The 25,053-nt window shown below is 33.3% G+C and overlaps 1 protein-coding gene across 5 annotated transcripts in view; it reads left to right on the top strand.

Moving 5' to 3' along the window:
• MYSM1 (Myb like, SWIRM and MPN domains 1) overlaps window positions 1–20,223 on the top strand; it is a 31,288-nt gene extending 11,065 nt beyond the window's left edge. For 2 of the 5 annotated variants that reach the window (XM_016159923.2, XM_016159920.2), the window contains 14 exons: window positions 1,036–1,134; window positions 1,562–2,331; window positions 6,030–6,160; window positions 7,262–7,365; window positions 8,539–8,616; window positions 10,227–10,315; window positions 11,525–11,579; window positions 11,915–11,965; window positions 12,633–12,707; window positions 13,335–13,523; window positions 14,089–14,221; window positions 18,187–18,292; window positions 18,474–18,531; window positions 19,573–20,223. In XM_016159923.2, coding sequence (XP_016015409.2) covers window positions 1,036–1,134; window positions 1,562–2,331; window positions 6,030–6,160; window positions 7,262–7,365; window positions 8,539–8,616; window positions 10,227–10,315; window positions 11,525–11,579; window positions 11,915–11,965; window positions 12,633–12,707; window positions 13,335–13,523; window positions 14,089–14,221; window positions 18,187–18,292; window positions 18,474–18,531; window positions 19,573–19,740 — 2,106 coding nt within the window. In that variant the 3' untranslated portion in view covers window positions 19,741–20,223. Of the gene's footprint in view, window positions 1–1,035; window positions 1,135–1,561; window positions 2,332–6,029; window positions 6,161–7,261; window positions 7,366–8,538; window positions 8,617–10,226; window positions 10,316–11,524; window positions 11,580–11,914; window positions 11,966–12,031; window positions 12,165–12,632; window positions 12,708–13,334; window positions 13,524–14,088; window positions 14,222–17,512; window positions 17,576–18,186; window positions 18,293–18,473; window positions 18,532–19,572 lie in introns of those variants that run through there. The other 3 variants (XR_001598833.2, XM_016159921.2, XM_016159925.2) reach the window with 3 other exon arrangements.
• The last annotated feature ends 4,830 nt before the right edge of the window (window positions 20,224–25,053 follow it).

Here is a 25,053-nt window from a genome sequence, read left to right as displayed (position 1 = left end):
AAAATAAATAAATAATTTATACTTACTAGTAATTTTCCCAGAAGAACTTTTCAGTTTTAAGAACTGACACATTCATTAGACACATTGTCTAATGAATACCAGAAATAGTGTATAAATTAAGATTTATTAATTGAGTCAGATATTTGAAGATGACTTGCTACCAAAAGTCAGGACTGCCTGGCCAATAAATGTGCCCTGGGATCAACTTCTTAGGTTGTGGCTGTTTTTTTGTTTGTCTGATTTTCGTAGCTACTTTGGGAAGTAGAGAGAGAGTATATTTTGTTAGAGCTTTTACAAAGGAGGTTTATGTATGTAGCAAATGATGGACTTGATACCTAAAAATCCCTTTTAGATTACAATCATATGCATTCCTTTCTTCAGAACACACCAGAGCTCCCTTCGATTCTCAGTTTTTTCTCACCACAGCTTTAATGTTAAGCAGACAGACAGCCTTTGGCAATAGAGTTGTGTAGGGAAGTGTTGGTTGCAGGTCACATCATCTGTGATTCTTGTAAGTCAATTCACTGTGATATATTTTTAGAGTTATAGTATCTACTATGGAACATGTAATGGATGTTGTAACAGATCGAATCTGGGCAAAAAAGGTATTTTGAAATTAGTGTCAGAACATATTCGGTTGATTCTATAAATGGAAAATATAACCTACCTCCCTTTCACGTACTGGTTTTTTTTTTTTTTAGTTATCTTAAAATTTAGAACATCGTAATGTGCAATATGAATACATACAATTAGGAATACATAAAAGTGATGGAACGTTGTTTAGATAGTTATGAAAATAAAACTAATTTCTAAATGATTTTGGTCAGTTTTCATACATCCAGATTCCAAATGAGGAATGTGGGCTTTGATTTTTAAGTCTTAGCTGTATATGAGGCTTTATTGTATTCTTTAGAAAATAAAGATGGGTTGTTCTTTTAGTTAGTTTTTTTTTTTTTTTTAAAAAAATGGCAATTGCTTGGAATCCTAACAAGTAAGTTCAACAAAAGCAACTTCTTTTCCATTTTGATAATCTAGGCTAAATTTGGCCGAAGGTGGACTAAAATTGCAAAGCTGATTGGAAGTCGCACTGTATTACAAGTAAAGAGTTATGCCAGACAGTACTTTAAAAATAAGGTAAGGAAAATATAAATATTTTAGTTAATAATGATAACATTTTAAATAATAAAATTAGTAAGCAAAAATAGTTTTTAATTCAGGCATTAAAGTCTTAATGTTCAAAAATTTTAGAGTGCAAGTATTTTATACTCATTGAGTATTCTACAAATGTTTACATTCAAAAATCTGAAAGTTTATCTTCAGTGCTTTGATTATTCCTGTTAAATTGGTATTATGTTATTCTACTCAATTTCATATAGTTAAATAGAATAAAATATTAATTACTCAATATGCAGTTGAAAACTTATTAAAGAAAAGCACAATATATGTACACTATAACAGTAGCATGTACTCAGTTTAATAGCTTGTATTTATCCTATTTTTTTGTGCCAGTGATTAAATTTTAAAATCTTAATATGATGGTTTTATCTTGATTTTTAATAAGGGAAAATTGGATGGTCCAGAGAAGGAAACAGCAAATCAGAAGAATAGCAGTTATATTCAGATTAAAAATGAAGATGAAGGCATAAAGGCATGGACACCATCAAGTTTAAGGGGGCGTGCCGATCCCAATTTGAATGCTATAAAAATTGAAAAGTTATCTGATGATGAAGAAGTAGATATCACAGATGAGGCAGATGAGTTGACTTCTCAAGCACCCCAAGAGAATCCTAGCAGTGATATCTTGTTAGACATTTCAAGTAGTAAAAGTCATGAAACCTGTCAAGGAGAATTTATTGCTTCTGATGGCCAGGAAGATCCCATTTCTAAATCTTCCAGAGAATATCTTCAGAATATAAAGCAAGGTGAAATGGAAACACGTTCAAGCTCAAGGATTACATTTTGGACTGAAAAACAAAACCCCATTGACAAAAAATCAGTTGAATTAACTGATCAGAAATGTAATAAACTGATGAAAAGCTATGATAAGCATGATGGAAATGGAGTAGTAGGTGATACCGGGCAGTTGCCTTCTCCAGAGCCTTGTGAGGTTCAGAAAGATTTGAGTGATAATGAAGTGCTTTTTCATTCTTCCTGCCAAATGGAGGAGAGCCATGAGGAAGAAGAGCTTAAGCCACCAGAGCAAGAAGTTGAAATAGATAGAAATATTATTCAAGAAGAAGAAAAACAAGCAATTCCTGAATTTTTTGAGGGACGCCAAGCTAAGACACCAGAACGCTATTTGAAAATTAGGAATTACATTTTGGATCAGTGGTAAGGAAGAATTATATTTTAGATGCCGTTTAAAATGATACTATAGAGTATTTTAATTAGGCTTATGCAGAGTTTCGTATTTTACACTGCTAATGATCCAGAGAGCTTAAACATGTTAATATATTTCAATAGGCAAGACTTAAAATTTCTCATAGTGAAACTTTTTTTGTTAAGCTTTCGTAAACATTGTCATTTATAGCTATCTTAACTCGTCTGTTCATTAAGAGTGTTTGGACCTAGAAAAAAAAAGAGAGAGATGATTGCCTTAAGCAGTTTCTTAGGACAATGTAGGAAGACACAGAAAATGCTGCTGCCCTGGAAAAGAGAGATAATGTCTTTCTTGATTTATCATGTACTTTAAAGGACAAAGAAAGGAAACTTTGGTGACAATAGTATCATTAAATGAGGCCAGATTGCAGAAGCCAGTCTCCTAATTAGCTGCCTTAAATGCTTTCAATTTGGAACCTGTGGCATAATGTGTTGACAATTCTTTTATCTAGCTTCATTGGGATACAGGAATTTTCTGATATATGAAGTTTACCCACTAAATTGTCAGTACTTTTTACTTAAATCATTTAGTGAGGGATGGAGAACAAACCAAAAAAACTCCCCACGTTATTAAAATGCTCTGAAAGTAATTTGAATTTTTTATAATTGTTTAAGATATCATTAAACATTCATAACTTTTATTGCTTCAGCATTGTGTAGGGCCATCTTTATAGAGGGCTTCTGCTATAACCTAGGAAGATTATCAAGGAAAACAAATAACCAGCTTATTAAATCACCAACCTTCATTTTATGCACACAATGTTAAGTACATTGGCTCTTAAAGATACCCATATTTTAAAAGAAAGATTTTCTTGTTCTTGACTCATGGTTATCTTGAAGATAAATTAAGACTGCTTAAAGTATGAGTTCTGGGTAGGAGTGGTATCAAAGTAAAGAATACTTAGAAGGAACAATTCCTGACATTTGCATAGTGCTTTACAGTTTACAGAAAGCTTTTCTGTATCACCTCTTTCCTCACAACAATCCTGTAAAGTAGGCAGGTAGTATTATCTCCATTTGATAGAACAATTCTGAATTCAGGAGAGGTGTAGGGACCTGCTTTGATTATACAGCCAGCCACCGACAGGAAGGACTTCAGTGCAAGTCTTGACTCTATAAGTCACTCTTTCCATTATTCCACATTGTCTAAGTCACACTATTAAAAAAGATCTCTCTTGGTATTTAATTTTGATTTTGCAAATAAGATGATTGGCCAAAATTGAAGGACTTCAAAATAACTAAAAAATGTCTATATAAATCATCAGTGAATATTTACTATTATTTTAATCAAATTTCAGTTGTTACTTTGAATTTTGGATTCTGAGAGATTAAATTATATAGCTGTTTTAAATTATATAGCAGTAGTTTCCTGATGTTACTTACCTTGGTTTATGAAACCAGTTAAATGTTTCTGTTTCAGTAGGTGTGAAAGCAAAACAATGTTTTGAATAGGAACTCAAATGTTCTCTTCAGAAATAGAAAAGAGTGGTTAGAGGCTGGAGGTGGTGGTAAAAAAAATAGAAGGAAAAAATATTTTAAAAATAAAAAGTCCTGCTAGATTCGTTTGTAGCCAAAAGATCCTATTCATAAAAGCACAGGCAGTGGACTCCCTGTTTAGGAGAATGTAATAAAAATAGTCACCAAGACCATTACTGTAATGCCTGCCAGATGCTGTACTTGTATTTAAATGACCTCAATCCTCTTGACAACCTGTCCTCATGTTACAGATGAGTAAAAGAACTTGTTAATAGGTCATATTAGATGATGGTGATTTCCTGAGTCTGTGGTGTTAACTCACTTTCTTCCAGTTCAGAGCCTTTTCATTCTACCTTGGATGCTTTCACCTCCAAATCTTGGTGAATATTGCTTCCTCATCTCATTCAGGTCTGCTCAAGGGAAATTGGAAGCCTTCTGTGACTACCTGATCTACAATAGCTAACATATCCCTTACTCTCATTTCTTACTGTTTTTATTTATCTTCATAGAACTTATTACCACTGAAAATGTGATATTTTTATTTGTGAATTGTCTCCTCCTCGTCATCTCCCCATGATAATGCAGGCTCCATGAGGGCAAATTTTTTTCTGTTCGTCATTGTTAAATTTCTAATGTTTGGAATACAGAAGGCACTATTTGTTAGTGGGGAAAGCTTGAATGAATGACTCATCATTGTATCATGAACAGATATTTTTAGAGGTCTTACCATTTGTTCAGCACTGTACCTAGATTACTAAATTCTGCCTAAAGCCCTTTGACTTATTGTTAATTAACATGAATCCAGTTTTTAGACGTCTACAGTTTTTTTGGTAGCCAGTTATATCATGCTCATTCCTGTTTTCTGGCCTTCATTCATGCAATTTGTTTCCTTTTCTTTCAAGACACTCTGAAATCTCAGCTTTTCAATGGAACTTTTGATACCCTTCTACATCACGAAGTACTTTTTACCTTCCCTGAAGGATTATAGAATTTATTTTAAATTTGTTTTCTGCTTAGGCCTTTTCTAAACACCTTATCTAAAATAGTCTGTGCCTGTTTGTCTCATTGTATCCATTTATCCTCTTCCTAGCACTTACTGCTATCTGACAATCAAATAGATTTTATTAATTTATTGACTGTCTCCACCATTAGAATATAAGGTTAGGAACTTTATTCATCTCTGTATCCTTAGTGCCTAGAATAATGCCTCATGTAAAGAATATGAAGTATTTGTAGGATAAAATCAAGATTGAATAGGAAATGCCTAGGTTATATGATTTATCTGAATACTTGGTGTATAATGTCTGTCTGAATACTGTCCCTTCCTACTAAAGTAAGTGCTTTAATTTCTCTGCCCTTTTTTTGTTTCCTCATCTCTAAAATGAGAAACTTGTAGAGGAGTTGTGAGGATTAAGGATGTTAACTCTTGGTACAACATCTGGCATAAGCACTCAGTAATTGTTTGCTGCTGTTATTAAGTTCTGTATTACTCTTAAACTTTATTGTACTATCTAGCATGGTATGTTAAGTATATTCAGTAAATATGTGTTCGATTATATAAACCTCATTTCTTTCATAGTCTTTGGGAGTTTCTTGATTCCTTTGATATAAAAAATAGATATAAAGTTTGTAATATCTATTTCTGTTTTCCACTGGGAGTAAGCACTTAAATGTATTTATTGGCTTAATGATTAATAACTAGTATAAAACTTTTAAGCATTTTAAGGTAGTTGATAATTAAAAGATACTGTCCAGCAAAGTAAAAGTAGATGAATTTAAGTAACATTAAAAATTGGAAAAGTCTAATACTAAATACTTCCAATATATTATCAAAGTGCCCTTTTTATTCAAAGATTCAGGCTTGAATTTGGAACTCTATATAAACAAACTTCTAAGTTAAAAGTCATTGGATAATGGAATCTATTGACTTTAATATCAAGGAAAAAATAATGCTTGTAAAAATCACACTATACTTATTATTGTATCATTTAAAGATATTTTATTTCAGAAAAAAGTACACTTGGGTATTATTTATTAGCATTGTATTTACTACACATTTACATATTGAGAGGGGATAAATTTTTAAGATATTTCAGGTATTAAAAGTTTTCCCCAGAAATCTTTTTTCATGTTTTTATTTATCCAAAATATTTTTACTTCCATCTCTTAATTAGGGAGATATGCAAACCGAAATACTTAAATAAGACCTCAGTACGTCCTGGACTGAAGAACTGTGGGGATGTTAATTGTATTGGACGGATTCATACGTACCTCGAGTTGATAGGAGCAATCAATTTTGGATGTGGTAAAAATAAAACCCCCAAAATATCTTTTATTTAACATTTTTATCCTTATGGCACCTTTTAATTTCTTTGATGGTTAGAATTCAAGTTGATTTAGGTGTAGATATAGAATCAGAGAGCTACTATAACATTATGGCATAAATGTATTGAGATTTTGCTGTAAAACAGATTTCTGTTGATTAAATTATATTTCCCTTTGCCCTATAGTGAAAATTAGTGGTGTAATTTTAAAGAAAATATATGCAGTCTAAGTGGTAGAAAAAATTTAAGAATGCAGTTCTTTGTCAAATAAAAGTAAAATTATTTTATAAAAAGTCTAATAGCTCATTTAATTTGCAAATACTGTATTTATGCTAGAAACCCTGTCTAGCAATTTTTAAATAAAGGAAATAATTTATGAGCCTCTACACTTAAATGTAATAAAAGTGCCAAAATATTTTTCATAGAAGAAAGTTTTTTTACACTAGTTTTTTCTATTATAAAAGTTGTTGAATATGCATATTTTAAGTGTATTATATTCTTTTATTAACATGACACAAGCTTTTTGAAAAAAAAATAATAACCATAGTTGCAAAGTGATAGAGTAATTAGAACCTATGTCTGTGAAAAGACAACTAACCAGAAAACTTCCTGTCAGAGATGGTTTTATTTTATATAGATAGAATTTACAGTCTGCTGTGGGGTCTCTCCATTTTAATGTCTTTGTTGAAAGCAGTGTACATTGGGACTGGCTTTCAGGAAAACTAAGGTGTCATATGACACTTCCTAAGCCACTAAAAGAAAAAAAAAATCATGTTTTCTGTATTAGACTTCCGGAGTTGCAAAGTGGACTTAGCACTTATTTAATCAGAAATTAAACAGATTACCCATTTCCTAAGTATCACATTTTATTGAGGTTTCCTTATAATAATAGCATTACTTTTATGTGAGAGAACTAAGTGGCACATAAAATGTGTGATTGTTGAATAAGATAGAATTACAGAAGCTCAGGTATAAAGAAACTTAGAAATTAGTGTGTACAGTCAGTGTAGATGTGTCTTCTTATTTAACAAATGAGTTTCATAAAAAAAATAGATTGTTTTATTTTTCCTGAATTCCAATAGAACAGGCTGTTTATAACAGGCCACAACCAGTTGATAAGATACGAATCAGAGACAGAAAAGATACAGTAGAAGCTTACCAACTTGCCCAGCGTTTGCAGTCCATGGTAAGCAGTCACCTTTCTCACTAAATGATTTCTCCAAATTGCTTCTTACCCTGTTAAGTAATGTATGCCTGCTTCTCAACTGTTTAACAAATGGCCATTTAATGGAAGAATATGTTATCTCTTGTATTTCACTTTAGCCGTTCACTTTTCTGGTTTCCATTCAATTTCATAGAGGTTTATAAGGCACAAACCAAATAAACCTCAGAATTCACTGGCAAACTTTACACAGAAGCGTACTGTTTTGCTAAAATGGTCTTAGCTTAGTTTTGATTTCTAAACCTAACATTTTAAAAAACTATACAGTTAAGCTCTTTCAGTTATTTTTGTTTGAAATTCTTACTATAAGATTCAACTTTTTGGAATAGCAATATAAAATATGTTAGCCTTTATTTTTTAATTTTTGGTATTAGTGAGTTTTACAATATTTAAAAATTGGTGAATCTTATTTAAAAAATAAGTGATCCAACAAGTGTCTTAAACGGCAGAGTCATATCATGAACCAATAAGATAGATTAAGTTGGTAATAGGTAAAGTATAGATGATAGAACAGATATCTTTCTCAGAGTATTTAGGGTGAGAGTATTTAAACTCTTTCTGCCTAGATTTACTTTAAGAAAGGATGCTTCCAAATACAGTTTTTGGAATTGGTGCTAGTTGGACAACAGCCTCTGGCAGCTAGTCCATTTTTAAAGGCTTCATTATTGAAGTTTGCAAACTTAAATGTTAGAATCCAGTCATCCAACCTTGTAAGTTTTGCTATTTGTATTAACTAAGCAGTCGTTTTCTAAGGCTGAGATGTAATGATTGTGCTTCTGATTTTCAGTATTTTACCTCTTGCTATATGTTCTTGCAAGTTTTCTACCATAAATAATTGAACAGGAAGTCATTTTGTTGGTGGTTCTTTTTAGTCTTAAAAGTACTTTTTATCTGAGTATTTTAACTTCCAGAAAATTAAAGAAGAAACCCAAGTAGAATACAGAAGGTAATCACTGATTAGTGAGCAGAGTACTAACTGTTGAATATAAATTAATAAAGTAAAATTGCTGATCAGGGATTACAATATTTTAATGGATAAGTTATTTTTTAGAAAATTATTTTAATTTTGCATATTAATATGCTGCGATTTTCCAAGTTAATCTTACTACCTTTTTCTTTATTTTAATTTCATCACAGCGCACAAGGAGACGTAGGGTCCGAGACCCATGGGGAAATTGGTGTGATGCAAAAGACTTAGGAGGACAGACATTTGAGGTAACTTTGACCTTTTCAAATGGCTCATTAGCGAAAGTTATTTTGTCAGTATATATTTGTATATCTTAAAGTCACATATATTAGACTTTTTTAATATGTATATATTATCTTAATTTGTCTAGAATTCACTAATAAACAACAAAATAGAAGGCACTGGGGGCGCAATTAACTAGGAGTTTGACTCATTTTTTTGTACTTTTATTATCTATTTCTACATCCCATTTTCAAGCTCAAGAATCTCTCCCAGGGTGATGGGAAGGGAAGTTGGTATAAACAGTTGATTTCAGTAAATATTGACTGAATGATGTTCTGATATATCAATTAAAATATTGTCCTAAACATTAGACATAGCTTGAATTATAAATATTAAAGTATTATTTTTGATAAAAACTATGTCCTACAAAGAAACTAGGCAATAAATGTGCACATACACCCATACACGTTCTGCACATATAATTTGTTTGTGAACAACCAGTGCAGTAGAATGGAGAGTATGAGAGTGTGGATAACATTTCCCTCAAAGGAGTTGTTATGAGAATTAAGTGAAATAAATGCAACAAGATGTGTGAAGATCATAGTACTAGGTTCTCAATAAGACTTGCATGTACCAGGTTCTCGTAAATGTTGGTTCTCTTCTTTCTCTTTTCCCCACTTCCTGCTCCCAACCTCACACCTGAGCACTGTTGTGGGCACAACAATTCATATTATGTGGTTCCTGCCTAGAAGGAACTTAGATTTCTAGCAAGAAAGATGAAACCTGTGGTAAATTCTATAACATTGGTCCCAAGATATATAAGGTCCTCCCAGAGTATATGATCAGGGAAGGTTTCACAGAAGATATGATATTTCATCTGTGATGTGAAGGACAAAAAGGGGAAACTCAAAATTTAGAAAAGTAGATGAGGGCATTTCAGGTAGAGGGAGCGGCATAGGCAAAAATATAGACATGGGGAAATACTAGACATTTTCTAGAAAAAAGTACATAGTTCATTTGAGCTAGAGTGTAAGGTTGGTAGTAGAAAAGGAATGAAAAAGATTTATATTTACATAGAACTTACTATGTATCAACCACTGTCGTCAGTATTTTATAAACATTAATTCGTTTAATCTCCACAGTGACACATTGAAATTGTTATTATCACTATTATTGTTCCCATTTAAAATGAGGCAACTAGATCATTAAAAGCTTTAGTACCTTGCCTAGAGTCACCTAGCTCTAATAAGAAGCAGAGCCAGGAATTTTACCTCTAGAATCTGTGCTCTTTCTCTCTCAGTTGTGAAAGAAAACTCAATATAGTAGGACTTGGTGACTAAAAATAGAAAATAAGAAAGAGAAAAGATTCAAGTGGTCCTGGGGTTTTTGATTCTGGGTACCATTAATTGAAATGAGTAAGTCAAGAGAAGGAGTAAATTTTAAGTTTGGTATGGTTATGTATTTTGGAACAATTTTTTAACATCTAGCATTTCTCTTTGTCAATAGCAAAAGGACTCGCATCTATATAAACTTTGTCTTATTCTCACGTGCCCTTAATTTGGTTTTAAAGGAGTATTTTTATTCTACCTGTCTGTGGTTGATGGACTCTTTGATCAACTAGTGTTTTATGTTTTAGCATCTCTCTGCTGAGGAGTTGGCAAGAAGAAGAGTAGAGGAAAAATGCAAGCTTCTTAAATCTTCAAAAGTGCAAAGGCCCACAAAAAGGTATGTTATATAAATTATTAGAAAGTGTATGGGAAAAGTATTGTTTTTAGTCACCTCTTCACTTGCTAAAGGCTCACTAATCAGCTGTTTAAAAATCTTTTCTAGAATTTTTTCAGTATTCAACATCCGATTCATTCTAACATCGGCTTTTTTGTGTGTTTTGAAACAAGCCCAATAACTACCTATTCCTAGGCCTCCAATAATTTTCCCATTCTCTGCAGCTCTTCAGAAAACATTGACAGTGGTTTCACATCATGGTTCTTCAGTGCTTAGGGATGCATATGCTCTCTCGCTATTTTCTCTTCTAGCTTAGCCTTTAGTTTCTTTTTATTTGCATTGATTAAGCACTTTCTAGTTTAAATGTCTTTCTTCTTTATTCAGCAATTGATTTTTGAATACCTGCTATATGTCAGGCCCTGTTCTAGGCCCTTGGAATACAGTATTCAGGAAAACCAAGTGTTCTGGAACTAACAGTCCCAGGTAGAATAGAAATCCTGCTTTTTTTCAGTTGTGTTAACATGAACATTTTTCTTGTTCTTTTTTTTCTTTCTTTCTCTAAACATAGCCTAAAAAACCTTTTTATTATTCTTATTCTTTCCCTCAAACCTCAATTCTTTACTGGTCAAAGCTTTTCTAACATTTCTCTTAGATTTACATAAGCTTTTGTGCCCCTCTCCCTATCTTTTTTTTAACTTTTTCATTTTAAATTTCCTTAGCATAACTGTCATTTATTCATTCACCAAATATTTATTGAGTCCCTACTCTATGCTGACCCCATTATTGTACTGACAGAAATGTTTTTGAGAAACTTCCTTTTTTCTTGAACTTTCAGGTCTTATGTCAGGAAATTGGTTACATCTTCATTGAACTTCTTGAAATCTGCTTTCAGTGCAGGACACATATCTGACCATTTACAATGTTCTCCTCATTGGGTATTAAAAGAAATTAAGACAACAGAATTATTTTTTCCCAAAGGTCTTAGCATTTCTTTCTTTTTTTTTTTTTTTAACAAGTCCAAAAGAACAGTGCTGCTTTCAAAAGAGTTGTATAGAATGTTCTAAGAAATTCCCATTTAATATTTTTCTCTCTCAGATAGAATTTCAGTTTAGATTATTGATACAGACTTTCTTCAACTTTATGAATAAATGTTATTTTCCTAATCTCGTTGTTGAGATTATATTAGAAATAAATATTTATTTTTGTTTTCAGCTCATTTGATCCCTTCCAGCTGATACCTTGTAATTCTTTCAGTGAAGAAAAGCAGGTACTACTTTTGCATCATTGAATGCCCGTAAATAATATCCTCCTGTCAAACATGAAATATTTTTTTTCCTATGTGTGCAAGGCATATATATGTGAAATATTGGGTGAGACAGAGTATATTAAAGGTCAAATGAGTAATACAGATGGAAAATTAGAGGGAATTTCTTTATGCTTGGGTTTTAAATGGTAATTTTTATAAGTCCTGTTATCACTGAGGCCTTGATTGGTGGTGAGACCTTGGTATGATAGGTAAAGGATAAAAGGGAGGACATTCCAGTTAGGGAGAACAAAATCTCTATTTTTATGCTGCTCCTTTTTTTTTTTTTTATATTTCAGGAGCCATTTCAGGTGAAAGTGGCTTCAGAAGCACTTTTAATAATGGATTTGGTAAGGATAATCTATTGTGTTTACTTAGTCATTCTGATTTGTATTCTTGTTGTATTTTTATTGCAGGCATAAGAGTATGGAAGACCTGTATTTTGGATCTTAACTATCCTCTTTTACAAGGACTCTAAAAATAAGTCTTTTCTTTTGGAGAAAAGCCAAACAATTGCATGTTTCCATATTTTAGAGAAAATAAATTAATGTGAGTTTTTGCAGACTGTTTATCATCATTAACCCTATTTTCATTTCCTAGTATTCTTTGTCTGCTAGATAACTGCAACAAAACAGAACTTTTATAATTTGGAATTTCCTTGTTTGGATTAAACTACTAAGACCTCAGGTAGTTGTGTATTTGTGGTCTTTTCCTATAGGAAGACCCAGAGTGATTTTTACTTCATATCCTTATATCTTTCTTGAATAAATAGAGCAAATGGTATTTTTTATTTTGTAAGTGAAAAAGTGGGCTTAACCAGCCATGAAGATAGTTCTGAAATCTTAAGTCTCTGTGCACTGAAGCTAGCATCTAGTCCTTCTATTATGCTACTTTATATTGGAAAAGCACAGTTACCATATTTGTAAATGACTGTCCTATGATAAGTGAGTCGTATTCTGGTGTTTTCTGTCAGGTGATTGGTTTGTATGGGCTAAGTCCGTCTTGTTTGTCTTTCAGCATGCTCATGTTTCTATGGCAGAAGTGATTGGTCTATTAGGAGGAAGATACTCCGAAGCTGATAAGATAGTTGAAGTGAGTTCTCTATTGTAAAATTTTTAAACATATCTTGTCCTGCTGCCATATCAAATATTTTTCTAGATTTCAGTGGATGTAATTAAAATACAGACTTCACCTATGATACGAATGAGAATATGCAAATGTAGAAAGTTATATATTCCCAAAAGTGACTTAACATTCCCTAAATTGAGCAGCTGTTTACTTTCACCATGGAGAAAGAGATAACACCGTTAAGCTTTGGTTTCTTTTGCCTTTACCAGTAAAAAGCTACAACTACTATGAGACCAGGAAACGTGCTAACCTTATAGTTGAAACTTGGTATGCATGATTCTGTTAAAATTTTTATCATAAATAATAGGGGTCGTTGAAAGAATATGTTTGTACAGGTATTGTGTAGGCTAACCTAGAAAATAACAATTATTATGGCTTTTCTACTTGTAGAAAAGCACATTCTGAATTCGTAGCATACAATCACACTCTTGGAGTATAATTCATTTGTATGTTAAAGCCTGCCTAGGATACAGTCACATAAAAGGCTTGGCTTTAAGAAGTTTCTGTATCTATGTATGAAAGAACTAAAACATTAAAGTAATAGAATTAACAGAATTTCTGTGTAATCTTATTAGTATTAATCCTTTTTAGGTCTGTGCAGCAGAACCATGTAACAGTCTGAGTACAGGACTACAGTGTGAGATGGATCCTGTCTCACAAACACAGGCCTCAGAAACCTTGGCTGTAAGAGGCTATAGTGTTATTGGATGGTATCATTCTCATCCTGCCTTTGATCCTAATCCTTCCCTACGAGATATTGACACTCAAGCCAAATACCAGGTGTGTTTATAAGTCTTAAACATTTGGAAAACCAGCTGTTTTGTTTAATACAGACAAACCATCAAAGTAACAGTGATAATTACTCTCAGAGCCTTTAAAAATTGATGGGAACAATTAGGACAGGAGCTGGGAATAATTGAAATAATAAAACATTATATATTTGGCACATCTGAGAAAAACAAAGTTTTGTTTTATTTTGCAATTTTATGTTTGATGTGTTAATGTTTTTTGTATAGGCAGCTATTTGTAAATTATTACCATAATGATAAAGATAATCAACGATGGGTAGCGAGCCAATTAGTAAATACATTCTTGGCAAATAATAGATTTTGCAGGCCAGGTGATTTTTTTAAGGTTGGGTTGAACGCATTTTGGCCTAAAAAATTTGGCATGCAGAATGAATATATATAAGACATTTTATTTAGTTGCTTATTTGGATGTGAAGATTTTAACACCCCTTTATGTTCCCTTTTCCTCCGTTAGTTGTGTAAAATGTTGGTGTGCATAGATACTGACTTTTAAATTTAAGTACTTGAAACTAATTTTACTTTACTTTTTATTGTAGAGTTACTTCTCCAGAGGTGGTGCAAAGTTCATTGGAATGATTGTTAGTCCCTATAATCGAAACAATCCTTTACCTTATTCCCAGATTACCTGCTTGGTTATAAGTGATGAAATTAGCCCAGATGGCTCTTATCGTAAGTTTTCAACAAAAACAATTTTATCCTATTTCTGTCTTTTACTCTTACAAATCAAAGACTTTACATCTAAGCAAAACTATTTGAATGGAAAGTTTGTGCCCTCACCTGGGGGATTACTATTTGCATACCACGTAGTACAGCTGCCCTCTTCCCTTTTAAGATATCCTTCTAGATTCAAGTCCCCACTATATTACCATGACCACTGGGCAGAATGATTGCAACATGGAGAAAAGTTATGGGCAAGCAATGTGTGTTAGGTACTGGAGACACTGCAGTAAGCAAAATAAATGCAGACTGGTTTTCTCTGTGATGGCATACAGATGGAAAAAAAAAAGGAAAAAGAAAAAAACGACCACCCACTACCAGCTTTCCATTACCTCTTGGTGTGGCTTAATAATGCTGAACTCTGTATAACCCTTAGTTTCCATTCTACTTCAAGAAAGAATTTGGTTGGTTTAGCCCATCATATGAGTTGATTCCTTTGGGATTTATATCTACTTGCAGTCCAACCAACTATTGACTGAGAATTAGTGTAGCGTACTATGGGACAGAAGTGTGAATGGAAAGGAAGTGATTGGAGGAAACAGTTGACATCCCTAGGATATTTATTCTTCATTCTTATTACCACTACTCTCATTTTCTGTTCTCTCTGGATACTGTCACTGCACATTGTACTTTTCCCCATTAGCTCATGAACTCCTTGAACGTTGATATTATATTATACTCATTTTACTATCCTTAGTTTCTAGCACAAGGCCTGGCATAAAGTAGAATGTTTGTTTATTAATTTCTCTTCATTCTTAGTGATGCTTTCCCAGCACTATCTCCATGTCATTTACTTTAGTTGCTCTGGTTGCTTAGTTCTTTATGTATCTGCTCCATTTCCTGTCTTCATGGTCACTTTGTCTTGGTAAATGATAGTTCACTACTTAGTATGTCTCACTAAACTGTGAGCCCCAAAGACCTGGAATTGTCTTCTTTGTCTCTGTATCTCCAGCAGCACTTAATCAATTTCCCTGCACCTAGGAAATGGTCTGTGCTCTATACGTTTTTACTGAATGAATAGTATTGATACTAACTTTTTCCAGAATGCCCATAGCACACATGTACATTATTCTTTAGCCAGTATAATTTTACAGAGTTGCAAAAGGAGGAGTCACAATGAACTTGTTCTCAATTTAAAGAATTTCTTAATTTCATAATCTGCTAGTTTTTGATAGTGAACCTCTACTCTGATGCTGTTCAGTACAATAGCTACTAGCCACATGTGATTATTTAAATTAATTAGAATTAAATGTAATTTAAAACTCAGTTTCTAAAATTTCACTTCTAGCCAAAATGAGGTAACAAGGACTTGTCTGAAACAACCAAAAACTGGACAAAATAATGAACCCCAAATTACCCTAGCTTACTAACTTAAAAGAATTGCCAGGCATGGCACAAGGAGAAGAAACCTACCTAGAGCCAGGCAAACTGAGTTGAGGTGATAAGAGGTAAGACTGAGGAAACCAAGACAGCTAAATTTACAGAACAGAGGACCGCAGAGCAAAAAGCCATGTAGAGCAAACTCTGGATATTTGTAGAAGGTCAAATTTAGTATTTATCAAGATACAGAGCAGTGCAAGTGTGCAAAGAAACTACACTAGACAGGGGAAAGAATTACTTGAAAGGATTAAAGGAAACTCTACCAGTATTCACATCAGCTACCATTGGATAGGAACAGGTGTCAGTATTAATCATCGTGGTCAATGACTTGACCATTATTAACAAACACTGTTTGTTACATCTTATGTTTTTAATTTTACTCCTCTTGGAAACCCTCAGGTTCAAGAATTAAGATTTTCTAGAAGCCAAGGGATACCTCGTATATTACAGTACTTTTAACTTGAGTCCTTCCTTCCTTCTTCCCTCCCTCCCTACTTTCCTCCTTCGCTTTTTCCCTTCTTTCCTTCTCTCTGTGTCTCTGTCTCTCTCTCTGTCTCCCTTAAGTATATACCCAAATCCTATCCTTAAAAGGTCTCTAATAATTAAGCATTTTCTCTACTAGTAATAGCCAGGAAATATACATAGTGATTAGGTTTCTTCTGATATTTTAGTGACTAAAAATATTCAGCGCAAAAGGAAATCCTTAGTGGTTTTAGTGCCATTTTTTAATTGGAAAAATATAATTAATACTAAATAGAGCTGTCTATCTCTCTCGCACACACTGTGTGTGTGTGTGTGTGTGTGTGTGTGTGTGTGTGTGTTTTCTCATGGTTTTCCATTAGCACAGACTGAAAATACATTTATTTTCTTCTCTTTATTCTCATTTTGACTTTCATTAGGAGTTTCTCACTTGAATTCATATCTTAGCTCTGGCATTTATTGGTTATTTTACCTCAGATGGATTAGTTTACCTCTCTCACATTCTTCTTTGCCACATCTGTAAAATGAGAAAAAATTATTTACAGGGGGTTGTAACAATTGTCAATAATATGTATATAGTGTTAGCAAATAATAGGATCTTCAGGAGTTGTGATTATTGCTGGTGTCTGTGCTTACTAGGTAATCAAAGTATATCAAGTAAATGATTATCACTAAAAGGAGTTTGCTTAATACCTATAATGTGTCACTCTTAAGTTTTTTAGGGGAGAAATGAAATGAACGGGAGAAATGAAATGGAGGAGAATTGAGAACTAAAAAAAATCAATTATAATCAGGGTGGCTGTTCCCTCCTTCCACAAACCTGAACGAGATGGGCTGGGAATGTTTTTTTAGAGCATGTTAACAAGCTCTGTTTTATTGGAAGGAAGTATAGTCATATTTTTTTAATGCTTTCTGATTTGATACGCTGGCATTTTATGTACTTGAAAAGCCTTATGGTGGCGTAAACCCAGTTAAGAGGCAGTATAATGGAAAGGTTAAGAATATAAACTCAACACAGACTAGACTACCTGAGTTCAGATTCTGGCTCTACCTCTTACTAGTTGTATATGCTCATGAACAGGTTATTTAACCTCTCTGTGGCTCAGTGTCCTCACTCAAAAAAAAAAAAAAAAATGGGGACAATACTGGTAGATGGTTCATTTAAGTGGCTATATATATATATATATATATATATATATATAGTGCTTTAAGTTTGGCACATAGTAAGCATTATATAAGTGTTATTATTATGGTATTGGCCTTTGGTAATGAATCAGTTGAGCTCTTAATACACTACAAATATGTACCGTTACTTGAGGACTTTGAGAAATATGTGAGAAATATCTAAGTAGGCTCATCCTTTGGTATTTTTTTCCTTTCTAGTTGTGTACATGATGTCCACCCTGAGGCTGCTTTCTAGAATTTAGCATGACAGCTTTGACTCAAGTACGGAATTATTCTTATTCCCTGTCTAGTCTTAGATTAGCACCTATCAGAGAGGTGGAATGAGTGTGGGCTCAGAGTCAGGCAGGCCTGCTAGGATTTAAAATTCAACCTCTTTCTCTTTACTAGTCTTAATCTCAGTTTTCTTATTTGTTAAATAGGAGTAATGCTACCTAATTTATAGGATTGTTATAAGCTTAATAACCTGTGTTTTAAAAAAAAGTCACTGGAATGAAATATGTCTTGGTTTGTTTAGGTCAGTCTCAGTTTAAGTCTGTGGTTCTGATACAATTATTAATAGTGCCCTCTTTTACTCAAAAAGTGTTTTGGTTTGGATAATAAATTGTGTGATTATTTTATGTCAGTTTCGTAAATGGAAATGTCATGCAAAGGGCACTTTTACTTTTTTTTATTGTTAATTGCTTGACATTACTATCTGGTGGACCAAGTGAAGATAGGCAATAAATGTTTAATGAATGCTCACTGTAATGTAAAGTTTTGTTCAGCTGGTCTGCCAAATTTATGGTTGTGGAAACAGTGAAGGGAATTTTAAGTAATTAAAAGGAGATTGGAGATTTAAGAAATAGTTGATGTGCTTCTTTATACTTTTTTAGGTTTACCTTACAAATTTGAAGTACAACAGATGTTAGAAGAACCCCGGTGGGGATTAGTGTTTGAAAAGACAAGATGGATAATAGAAAAATACAAGCTATCCCATAGGTATGTGCTTTGGTTTGAGATGGTTTCGCATCTGCAATGTTTCTCATTAAATTATGTTTTAGAGAAAACCCAAGTTAAATGTAAAATTGTGATATATGGCATCAGTGATAGTTTAATCACAGAATTGATTAATTTATGGTATTTGTCTTATATCAGTTTGTTTTCCTGTTTCTTCTAATAGCAGTGTCCCCATGGATAAAATCTTTCGCCGGGATTCTGACCTAACTTATTTGCAGAAAGTAAGCTGCCTTCATTTTAATTGATTCTATTGTTCACAGATTCTCAAGCTATTCATCTTGATGTGTTTTCCCATGATGCCTAATGCTTTATGGATACATTTTCTGTGTATTTCCTTTATTTCTTTTTTCTTTCTAAAATTAATTTCTAGGAGATAATTAGTAATGTGTTTTGTTGCCCACACTTGCATAGAAATAATCCTATTTTAGATTAAATTTGTCAGTGTTGGCTGATAAATTTCTTAGCAGATTATTATTATACACAAGAGAGAACATTTTTCTCATTAAATTCAAAAGCGTTATATTTCCATTTAGCATTAACAATTGATCATTTGTAAAGAATGGTAGTATAAATCTTACAATTAAATTTAAATGGTCATCTTACTTAACTTTCTGGTATACAATAAGAGTCTTGAATTCTTTTATTTCACATCTAGTGTTCTTTATGAGTATAGTGAGTTAAGATCAGTAGACTGGCAACATTGGTCTTTTTTATAGCAGTGTAGAAATAGAAAACTTAAACATATTTTCTTTTTAATATTTTATACTCCCTCCTGTTGTAGCCACTTTATTTTTGTTTTGTTGGAAGATTAATATGCACATTTCCCAGGAAATCCTCTAGCATTCTAATTTTGAAATGGTAGAGTCCTGTGTTTGTCTGGGCATAGATTTTTTTTTTTTTTATCCTACAGTATTATTTTTGCTTCGTAAATGTAACTTCAAAACAAACAAAAAAACAAAGTCAAAATTTGTCTAAAGTAGAAAGCATCACACCTGCACATCCAGTCTCAGGTTTGTTTCTTTATGTAAATCGTAAAGGAACTAACCTGCACACTGTTCAGCAGTGGCACCCTGCATGCCCGCTGCATGATTACTGCACACCAGTCTATCTTTAACCACATTTAAGGAGAATGTTTCTAATTTGAGCATTAGAAAATGTGTGACTTGGAAAATGTGAGCTTTATCATTAAATAAAGATAGTAATGAAAACCCTCTTTTTATACTTTCTATGTGTTTAAATGTGAAACTTTTTTCTTCTACCAGCTTTTGGAATGTCTGAGGAAAACTCTGAGCAAAGTGACAAACTGTTTCATTGCTGAAGAATTCCTGACTCAAATAGAAAATTTATTCCTTTCAAATTATAAAAGCAAGGAAGAGAATGGAGTGGCTAAAGAGAACTGTACTGTGGGTCCAAAGGAATTGTTAATGTAATTATTTTAAAGTAAGACATTTTACTCTTGACATAATAGATCCTTTCAGTTACAACCTTGAAAATATTGTAATTTAATTAGCAGTGGCACAGGTTTTGATATTTTTTTCTCTAGTTCATATAATCCAAACTTTGCCACCTACATCATGTGATGAAAAAGAGAGATGGACTTGTTTTCATGTAGCATTCGTAGAGAGTTGTGTATACTAGGGCCAGCCACAATGCTTCCGTCCTACCGCGGCTGGTAAGCAGTGCCATAGGCTTGAAGGGGTGTCTGCGTTTCTTTTGTATTCAGGTTAATACGTGGAACGTCGCTGTAATGTTTATTTCTCCCCAAACTAGCCATTCCATTTTTTGTATCTCATGCCTCATCAGGAGCACTTTCATACTTTCCATGTGTTTTGGACAGATTTGTTTATGGTGCAAATGAGCTCTAGATGGGTAGTCACTGAGATAATTAACATGGTTGAGCACTACTCAACAACATGCTATGGGAGGCCAGGGGAAGCGTAAGGAGAAAATCTTAGAGAAGAGACTCAAAAGGACAGAATCAAATTACCAATCTTATAATTACAGATATTTGCTTCCATTTTTATTTATAACAACAATACTATAGGATATGTCATCTTCTCAGTTATCTGAGATATTATATGTAGATTTCAGGTACATACAATAATTAGTTTCACTATATATCCACTTACATTAGTGTGTGTGCGATAAAACCTCGTTTAACTGGAATATAGGTGATCCTAACCCTCAAACTAGATTTTTTTTCCCTACTACTTGCTATCAGGAGAAAGAGGCAAACTACAGTAAAGTTTAAATAAATCAGAGATTAATTTTAAAAACAAAAAGGCCTTCCAGGACATATTTCGTATGCAGCTCAGTTTCATATACTTCTGAATCTAAAACAGAGGTAAGCAAACTTTTTATGTAAAGGGGCAGTTAGTAACTTAGGCCTTGCAGGCCACATTTTGTCTCTCTCTGACATTCTTCTTCATATATTTTTACAACCCTTAAAAAATGTAAAAGCATTCCTAGCTCATAAGCCTCACAAAAACAAAACAAAACAAAACACTTTGCTAGCCGTTATCTTCCAACCCCTGCTCTAGTGAATTGCAAACATTTAGAATTTATTTCCAGATGCATGAGCCTGAGACACTGAAAGGTCTTCCATCAGACAACACTTAAAACTGTGATTTATATTCAAGTACTATGAGGAACTCAAAGATGGCAACTTCAGAGTTTAGAGCTTTGAGAGCACAATTTTAAAAATAGTATTACTGTGTTTTTTTCTAATGATAGAGGACATTTATTTTATAAAATATTTTTTAAATAACAGAAACATAAATATCTCAATCCTGTTGTCTATGAAACCACAGTTAACATTTTTGTATTAGTCCTTTACCTTTTTTTTTTTCTGATCATGTAGTTTTAAAACATCAAAAGCTGTGATATTTTCCTCTCTTCCTCCCTATTTCCTTTTTTCTCTTATCATATTCTTAGAATGTTTTTTCAACTTTAGAGACATACCCACATTCTTGTCACTGCCAACCTTGGGCTGCTGAGGGTGGTAGAAGCCAGGGCCCAGGACAAGTGCAGAGGACATCTGGAACTGGGTGGCGGTGGAGTCAGTAGGGCCATTTGGAAGTCAGGGTCTCAGAGGGGAGCCTGCCTCTGGCAGTGTCGACAGGAGTGGAGCCAGGGCTTGGAGACATCCAAGTCTCTTCAGCTGGATTCAGTTCTTTCTATTGCACAGTGAGAATAAAGTAACAAACTTAATTTTTTTTTTCCAGCCTGGCTAGGAGAAATTGACACTAGTACTTTGCCAGTGTTAAACTTAGCTCTCTTTAAAAATCTAATCCCAAAGCAACATTCGAAAAGAAAAATCAATGGAACAAGATCAGTAAGATCAGATTCCTTTCCCCTCCATTATTCTAGCCTTGTCCCACTGGCCCTATATTCAAAGCTGCATTATAACTTTCATGGGCCGTAGACACTTTTGACTTCTTAGACCTCTTCTTCTATAAAAAAAAATTAAAATATTACAATTGCATTTGTATAAAAATGAATGTAATATATATAAACATGTCTGTCATTCTAAAAGTTTTTTCTTCTGAATTTAAAAGAAATTAAAACATTTTCATAGGCCTCTCAGAGTACTGTAGGCCTGAGGCATGTTGCCTAATAGAGAAGTTGCCCCTGAAGGATGTCATTAGAAAGATGGCAGTCACTGTCCCTCCTTTGTAAAACCCACCTCAGAAACCCTAGGGTAGCTTTGCCAAGAACGTTGCAATTCCCACAGCTTTAGATCTATAAACTTGAACTTCATTCTTAAAACTCAGTATTGCTGGGACCATTAATCCTCAAAAAACAAAACAAAACAAACTGGTTAGTTTTAGTTTTCAGTTAGGTATTTTCATTTGATCCCTAATTTATAGTTTTGCAACTCATGCCACATATCCTATCCTCTTTTCTCTTTTCATTTCCCTCTAGCCCTTTTCTTCACCCCTGCTCCCTCTACTTAACTCTCGGCATATAAGTACAAGGTCATCTCATTCTATCATTTGTGAAAAGCAAGACTTGAAGAATAGAGATGAACTGACCCATTCAGATTTTGGAGAAGTGGCAGATTAATGCTTCCCCAGCCTTCTGTATAACTTTTCTCTCACACAGGAGTGGGATGAGGTCTGTGATGTGCAAACTGTACGCAGGGTCAGACCCTTGCAGCTCTCTGGGCAGCATAGAAGACTGTGGCCTCAGGTGCCAACCTGAGCAGGCCTCCTGCTCCTCAGTTTACCTTCTTGGTTATCTTGCTGGGTCTTAACCAGGTGACTATAGGACCTGATATGGTCAGGAAGCCCTAGGATTAATGCTTTGTCCTTTACCAAAATAAGCCATATGACACCTGAACACCTGAAATGTAGCTACCTAGCCTCAGGTCATCAGCAGATATCCAATTGATGGATTTCTCAGTAGAAATTAAATCAAGGTACCCCCCTCCCTATTTTTTTAAATTCTGTACCCATAGCTTGAGACTAAATCTAGAGTCACACATACGGCAATTAGGAAAACTTACTTCACCTGAGCACAAAGAAAAAAGCACATTTTATCATTATCTGCTCTATCGAGGTTAATACAAATTTAACAAATTTGATTAGGGTTTCAGTTTACCAGTAGTTTAATAATTTTCTTATAAATTAATGCCACATTTTGCAGTATTTCCTGAAAAATCACTGGAGAATAATGTAACATACTTTAGCTTACTTCCGTACCTTTTTTACATTGTTCTATGTGTGCTATTTCCCCCAGCTGTTTTCTGTTTTTTCATTTAATCTGTAATTTGTACTTTCTGGTATTTTTTTTTTGACTCTTTTAAGCGTAGCTTAAATGCATTCTGGAACAAGACAATAAATATTATATCCCCCTAATTAACTCATTATATGTTACTGTTTTATTCCTTTAAATATGTTAATGAATATATTCATAAGGACTTTAATTTCAGGGGAAAATGCCTGATTTTTATCTTTGAGGTTTCCTAAAGTAGTCTCTTTGGAATTAAGAAGGATTTTTAAATATGATTTCATAGTTTGTTTTCCTGTTTCATAGGGTACAATAAAACATTAATTTCAACCTATGCATTATAAAATAGTATTTAGATTCTAGCATGATTTAAGTAGATTGGTCATATATCTTTAAATTTGTGGATTTGACATGTAAATTATGTATTATATTATTGATAAACCTGTTGCTGTTTTCTCTAAATATTATCAGTGTTTATGGATTTCTTTTATTTGTATTTTGAAATGCCCTGTAGTTAACAATGATTTAAACTGTTTTGTACATTTAAATATAATGCCATGTTGTCTGTATATTAAAGAATATTGTACATGTTAATGTTTATACAATTATGCAAGCTTTTTCTCAAAATGATTGAACTCTCTTCCCGATACTTAATTGTGACATATTATAAAATATCTGATTTTAATCTTTGGGATTTTGTCTAGACAAAATTAAAGGGAAATATTCTGAAGATCCTATATAAATAAAGTTTTGAAAATAAAGTGGTGCCTCATTTGGTCTCTTTCTAAATTATTGGCAGCATATACATTGAATTGCATAAAATTTATTTCCCATTATTCAGCAGACATTGGTTGAGCATCTGTTACATTGAGTATTATAGGGGACACAAAGATGAGTAAATCTCGGTTTCTTCTCAGGAGCCTATTACCTAGTAAGCGGGAAACAAAAAACCTGACATGAAGAGGTAAAATTCTTAAGGAATTGATTATAAATGCCTGTAAAAGGCTTCAAGGGTAATAGATATTTAGACAAATGAGAATTCTCTAAAATGTGAGCATTGAGATCAATTTTTTTGAGGAGATCACCTTTAAACAGCCTAAATTGTTTGGTTAGATGACATTTGGGGGAAGATGTTTCAGAAAGAAGTGATCTGAGTTAACATGGGCATGGAGGTAAGGAATGAGAAATAGAGTCTGGCCAGAGGATAGAGTATATGAGGATGTTAATTATGAAGATAATTCATATTCAGTCAACTAAGGAATAAAGTATAAAGAAAAGAAAAATCTCACCTTAAAATCAGAATTAGCTCTTTAACTGATCTTTTAACTTTCCAGTCTTTTTTTCTAGCCATATCCAAAATCTATCAATTTAACAACAGGGAACAACAAGGTCATACTACATATATCTTTGAGGACTTCTCTTCACACTAGCACATAAACATCTGTCTGTGCAAGAGGTACATAGCATTCTGTAGTACAGATTTGCCATAATTACTTTAATCACTTGTCAATCGAACTTTAGGTTCTCATTTTTCTATGAAAAATTGACTTTTTCTGCATGGTGTTAATATTTCTCTGAATAGATTCCTGAAAGCTTAGTTGCTAGATCAACTAAGTTGCTAGATCCTTTAAATTGTTAGTATCTACAGGAAACTTTTTAATTTCTAAGCTAATTTTCCTCATAATAGTACAGTCACATTCATTATTTTGTTTACAGAACCAATTTGAACTCAGGCTCCTAAATGATAATTTAGGTGGCAAAGTATAATAAAATCCTAAGGTTGCTAATTTATTTCACTGCAAGTTCATTTCTCTGTATAGCTGATGGAGCATTTGCTATAATTTTCTGATCATGGCTAGCATCATACCTGGCTTATGGCTCCAGACCAGCATTGGCCCACAATCCTGTTTGTACTGTAATGAGTTTTACCTACTGTTGCCAATGATGTGTTTCTACATCACTGATTCTCAATTATCCTCCCATAGAATGCTAGCTTAAATAAAATATTGTCA

The sequence above is a fragment of the Rousettus aegyptiacus genome, unplaced genomic scaffold (assembly GCF_014176215.1).
Source record: "Rousettus aegyptiacus isolate mRouAeg1 unplaced genomic scaffold, mRouAeg1.p scaffold_m13_p_1, whole genome shotgun sequence".
In the NCBI taxonomy this organism is placed as follows: domain Eukaryota; kingdom Metazoa; phylum Chordata; class Mammalia; order Chiroptera; family Pteropodidae; genus Rousettus; species Rousettus aegyptiacus.
This window is presented reverse-complemented; position numbering and strand designations above follow the sequence as displayed.